Below are 6,139 nucleotides of genomic sequence, written 5' to 3' on the forward strand. Positions count from 1 at the left end.
CTCTCTCTCTCTCTCTCTCTCTCTCTCTCTCTCTCTCTCTCTCTCAAATTTGGCATCAATTGATTTAACGTGAATAGGTGCTAGGTAGCAACAACGTAACTCAGTCGGTACCCTTACAAGTACAGAGTTCGGTAACCTAACTGGATTTGCCTCAAACAGATGGTTTAATATGCGTTTGCTTGGGCAGCCTGAATCCTCCTCGTGCAGCACAAACTGACAACATCTGCTCCAGCCTTGGACTGCAAGGGCCAGAGTCCGCTTAGAGTAAATCTTTTTTCACCTTATTCATAAGTGCCAACGTCTGCTGAATTAACCGCAACATGCCGAATGAGTATATTTGTTCTCCAAACATATTATGTGCACAAGGTCATGAGTGTAATGTTTTTATCTAAGATAAAAACATATTAGAATAAGACTGAAAGGACTGAATGAAGTAGAAGCCGAGTGGCAGCGATAGCAGATCATTTAAAGGTGCCCTGTAGACTTGATGACCACCGATAGCATTTTCAACACTTTTCCGAGTGGCTCCCTGTATTTTTTTGTTCTCGAGCACACTCACTAGGACTCACATGCAAGCACTCGGGCAACGCCATTCGCAATCCTGCCAATCATTTCACACTTTTCCACTGATCCACAGGTGGCAGTGAGGGGCCGAGAAACAAAGCAATGCAGCAACAAAGGCAGTGAAGAAGACTGCAAGCCAGTAAATGGGGAAGTAAACAATGCGTTTACTTCCCCAACAAACAAACCGTTTGGGCTTTGCAAATGTTTTATGAGGAAGGAACTTAATCCAACATTTGTGAGACATCAATGATACACACATTGCTTTTGGTGAGTTACACTGAGTTTAAATGGTAAGTTGGTTTACAAGAAGACTCCACGAGGGATAAAATGAATCAGAAAATGAGAAGTAGGGTCATTATATCTCCGGTCCTGTAGGCTATTTGACATTAAGATTGTTCAAAGACTTCTTTTATTGTATTGGCAGGAGCCTCGTCGATACCTTTCCCTCCCCTAGTCATTTGTGTGTATACAGTGTGTGTCTATGTTGTATTCACTTGCCAGCCTGTGTTATGGCAGTGTGTGTGTGTGCGCGCGTTTGTGTGTGTGTGTGTGTGTGTGTGTGTGTGTGGTGTCTTCATACAAGCCTGTATTTCTGTAATGTGCTGGCCTCTCTGGTGAGCCAGGCCTCCACAGTGGTCCTCTTACTCTGTAGGGTTGTCTCCCGCTGGGTGCGCTCAGCTTGAGGCAGTGACGACAGGCTGCTCAGCTGGGCTAACGGAGCAGGAGACAGGCACGACATTACAAACACCTGCTACTACACAAAATGTTCACTTTTGGGAGAATAAGGTAACTCTGGTAACTCTTGCCTGCAGGTTGTTGTCTATAAAGATAGAGTCAAACTGGTGATGTTTAAAATGCGCCCCCAAGGCATTGAAGCAAAACACCCAACTGGAGCTAAGACATCTTCAGTGGTCTTCTTTTGTCCGGGAGTGGAACATTTGACTTTGTTGCACTTTGTAATTGGTAAATTCACCCTTCATACATATGAGCCAATGAATGTCAAAAAGGTTCTGTGCTGATTAAGGGACGGGGTATAACATTTAGGGGTTCTTACTGACAGCATGAACGATCGACCAAAAGCTGTTCTTAGTAAACTTCTCTGAGAGGACAGAAGGAATGACTGATACTGACGGATATTCTTCAATCTTTATAAACTTCACTCAGAAATGTTATTTATTTGTTTCCAGTGAGATATTAATGACTTTATATAGAGACTTTGTTGTTGGCAACACGACTGTTGCTGCTCCGGAAACAATATTTAGATATACCTAAATTATAAATAGAATCTAAATCTGTTCTGAATTGATTTGTTTTTAAAATCTTATACATGTTTTTAAAACAATTATCCAGTCATGTAGAAGAACAGAGTATTGATACGAGTCGCTCCTATTCATACTAACATCCTACAGAAACCTATCCCTACCTGAAGGCCACCGTAGTTCTCCGACATGCTTGGAAAGCGAGGGCTGAGCTGAGGGCTGTTTAGTTGGTGGCAACCTGCCACAAACCACTAGATACCACCAACACGTGCACACTGTCCCTTTAAGGGTACCGGTGTATCTTTAGTATTATGTTGAGCAGAAACTCATTGTTTTAGATTGGGAACACTTATGTAAAGCACTGAAAGAAATCAAAACAATACAGATTGGGAGTGTTTCTACATGCATGCGTGTGTATGTGTGTATGCATCTCTCATCCTCACCCTGGATGCGCAGGTTCTCCTGGTACTGGATAATGAAGTACTCCTGGCTGTGCTGCAGCTTTCTCAGTTCATTCTCCGTCTCCTGTGTGGCCAGGCGGAGCTCTTCAAAGGACTGGTTGATCTGCTGGTGGCGCTGTGACAGGCTGTCCATAGCCTGCACCCCACTCCCACAGCTGGCCTAAACACATATTTAACAAACTCATCGTCAGTTTGCCTCTATCAACATCGGACTCCAACACGTGTTATTCATTGTTGGTAGATAATGCCTGGGGAATGTTGTGCACGGAGGTCGTGGGATTCCTGCAAATGACGACACCTTTAACACTTACATTTGTAGCTTCTTGAACCAGCCGTTGCTCTGAGTGCAGGATGTGTTTAATGCAGCGCACCAGCTCCAAAGGACAGCGGTCATAAGTGCTCTGCAGGTACACACACACACAAAGGACTATTTAAAATCACTTGGTTCAATCCAATACCATACCAACAATTTGACCAATCTTCGGTCACGCTCTTATAAAGTGGCGGTGTGAAAATAAACTTCATAGTGGTAACTCCTTAGTGCCCATATATTACCTGAAGCAGAGACTGCTAAACCGTAAATCGTGGGCCAGCACAGAAGAACCAATATTTGACAGAAAGAGACGATTAAAGGCAAGGTTGTTAATCTTCTTCAAAAACATTTGATATTTTTGCTGAAATTCTCATTACAGCAATCAATGAATTCAAGAGCTCTGACAAAGAAAAGAAAAGAAACCGTATCTGAGTGAGGCTGTCTGTAATAAGCCGGTCCATTCATGACAGCTGTGAGAGCTAACGGCAGCCATGTTTGTTGTTTACGTTCATAATGATCACTTTGGCTTTGAGGAGGTTAGAAAGGAAGGACTGTCAGCGTTGATGACTTGGCAACTTTCTTGCTAGATTCAGTGACTTCTGGAGCTAGCGCTGTTAGCTACTTTCATCAGAATAGAGTTGTAACACTGGGGTGGGTTTTTGGGTTGGATAATTTAAAAAGTCTAGCGTACTCTTGCTAGTTTCTTATTACCAACCCTGCCTTTAATAACTATATAACTTTATAGACTATTACAGGCTACTAAATACCTTGATGTTGACCCGGTGCCTTAAAAAGGAGTAAGCTACAAATAACAGCAGATCTGAAAAAATGATTTTACTGAGCATACCAACATAACTTTAATTAGGTTTAAAGTTATTCAGAATGTTTCTTTCAGTAAAATGTTCGAGAAAACATGGCACCCAGTATATTCCAATGAAAGTTACCAGTACCTGCCATTCATAATCTACCGACACAGCTCTTTGTGATATTCTTAAGTGTGTGCACCCTTATGGATCCTTTCAGGATGTTTGTGATGCGCTGAGTGCCATATTCCCCGAGTAAGGTAACAGAGGAATCTTACAGGATACGTTTGTTTGAGTTGACAAGAGTATCACTACAGCTGAGAAATGAGACCTGCTTCGGTTAAGTGCACTATCATTTCCTAAAGTTCCAGAGAGGTTTCAGGGCAGGCTTGTTCTCCATCATCTTAAGAGTAGCTGTACCTTGAGCTGGTTGGCGTAGTGGCCCAGCTTGATCTTGAGCAGGAAGCCATCCTCTCCTCCTTGGAGCTGGGCTTTCTTCTGCAGCTCGGCCACCAGGTTTTCCAGCAGACGCTTGGCTTTAGCTTCCTCCGCTGGGTTGTCCAACTCCACCGAATCCCTGTGAGAGCACATTTAACAATTTCTAACCAATGTATGTCGAGCTCAGTGCTGCTTCACTATCGTTGACATAAATCTCTCATCAACTTTGACTATCTAACAAGAAATGAAACAAATCAGAACGTTGCTTGTAAAAAGGTTACAAAAGTGCTTTACAAAAACACAAGGTAAAAAATAGTTCGGTAAAAGAAGTAAAAATAATAAACACAAAAAGTTACAACATAAAAATAATAAATTATAAGAGCATCATCAGGCAAAGTTGGATAAGTCAGTTAGTAAAGAAGTGAAAAAATCAAAACGATATTTCTCCTTTGTTCAACATCTATACAGGCATGTCAGGGCTCCAAATACCAAACATTTGAGCTGTGCACGGCTCTACATGGACTGCTGCACGAAACGTAGACCGCAGTAGAGCTGCAGCTACAGATCATTTGAGTAATCAAGTATTTCATCAATTATTCGAGTAATCAAATATGAAATACGTTTGCTTTATTATTAAAGAGCAACAGTAAATACCTATTTAGAAAAGAGAAAATAAGACATGTCTTTTAAAATGAACAGCTAATTTGTTTCCTTAACCCTGACCCTTAAAGAAGAAATCAACATTTGTATTGCTTAATTTGCATACAATAACTGAACCCAATTAGTGCATTTTAGTGCCATATTATATTCTACGTTTAAAATATAACATTTTCTGAAATGCAAACAAATAATTTTAAAAAGGTACACACCCTGGTGCAATTATAAAGGATTATATTATATTTTGATTATATTCTTTTATGAAGGAATGTATATTACAAAGAAATACGGCCAAATGTAGCTTCTATCCAAAGGGATTGATAATGCCATTGAAATATGGGAACAAGACTACAGATCAAAGTCTTCTGCATACCAGAGCTGGCATTCAATCCACTGGGCCAGGTAGTGTCGCACCTCGATGGGGAAGTGCTGGCCATATAGCGCCTGCATCTGGTGCAAGGCCTCACCCTGCAGCTGCTGGGCCTGGATCCACATTGCCATGGTGCTCCTGTGGAAGCAGGAGGATGGGAGGAGAAAGGATGAAGGAAGAGAGGAAGGAACAGCAGGCAAGAGTAGTAATAAGGAGGATGACCAGTAAGTAGGGATGCCCCTCGATACCCGGTTCTAAACGGGAAGATGAGACCGTAGTAAATATTAGTATCGAGGTCCGGAGTTAACGCTTCTGCTATCGGTACTGTAGAACCAGTGGTGTACAGTAACTAAGTAGAAATACTGCGTTACTGTACTTAAGTAGTTTTTTTGGATATCTGTACTTTACTATTTATATTTCTGTTGACTTTCACTTTTACTTCACTACATTTTGCAAAGAAAACTGATACTTTTACTCGGATACATTTCCCCTGAAACCTTCGTTACTCACTACAAAATCAAATCTATCTTTAGAAACAAAATTAATCATGAGACCAACGTCAGGGACTGTGGTGGAACAGAGACTGCAACAAGCAGGTTTGGCGAATCAGTGGTCCTAGCTTGCAAGTTAAATCATTGGTTAATCACGTTAATGCGCAATTACAAACAAGTGCTCTCAAAGCCACGGTGTTTTGATACCCAGGATGCTATATGCTATAGCTAGCGAGGGACTACATGAGTAGAATTCCACTCTACGATGACTGATTTCATGACGGAAGCAGAAATGGAAGCACCTGCTACTCCCGCAACAAACGACGGTGGTGACAAAGACCAACACCCGTGGATCGCTAGCGAGTTAGTGAGCTGAGGAAGTGTTGACAGTTGTGAGATTGTGTTGATTTGAGTCATCTTAGCTATAATCATTGCAGCACTAGTTGGCTAACGTTAGCTAACTTAACGTTAGCTAGCCACCACACCATAGGATTGACAGGAGCCGCGAGAGCGCAGCATTAGTGTTAGCATTAGTGATAGCATTAGGGGAACCCTTCCCAGCCCTGCACAAGCTGTGTGTGAAGCTGAACACACCTCTACCTGCCTCAGCGGCCTGTGAAAGGCTATTTAGCATCAGGACTAGTCTTCAGTCCAAGAAGAGCGAGACGGAATTCTCGCAATTTTGAAAACCAACTTCTTTTGAAGATGAACAGGACATTTTTCAGGTTCAAGTAATGACTGGGTTGTTACTTTCGGTGCTGCTTTAGTATTGATCATGTTTTG

The 6,139-nt window shown here is 41.9% G+C and overlaps 1 protein-coding gene across 1 annotated transcript; it reads right to left on the reverse strand.

The window, feature by feature from the left end:
- Nucleotides 1–23: 23 nt before the first annotated feature.
- On the reverse strand, nt 24–5,297 carry LOC116378794 (signal transducer and activator of transcription 5B-like). Its single transcript, XM_031840705.1, has 5 exons — nt 4,869–5,297; nt 3,821–3,977; nt 2,596–2,685; nt 2,267–2,444; nt 24–1,275 (listed from the first exon to the last, which is right to left on the reverse strand). The coding sequence occupies exons 1-5, from the start codon at nt 4,994–4,996 to the stop codon at nt 1,139–1,141; spliced, it is 690 nt and encodes a 229-aa protein (XP_031696565.1). The 5' UTR covers nt 4,997–5,297; the 3' UTR covers nt 24–1,138.
- Between the last annotated feature and the right edge of the window lie 842 nt (nt 5,298–6,139).

This window comes from Anarrhichthys ocellatus, unplaced genomic scaffold (assembly GCF_004355925.1).
Source record: "Anarrhichthys ocellatus isolate YVR2014 unplaced genomic scaffold, GSC_Weel_1.0 scaffold3175, whole genome shotgun sequence".
Lineage (NCBI taxonomy): Eukaryota > Metazoa > Chordata > Actinopteri > Perciformes > Anarhichadidae > Anarrhichthys > Anarrhichthys ocellatus.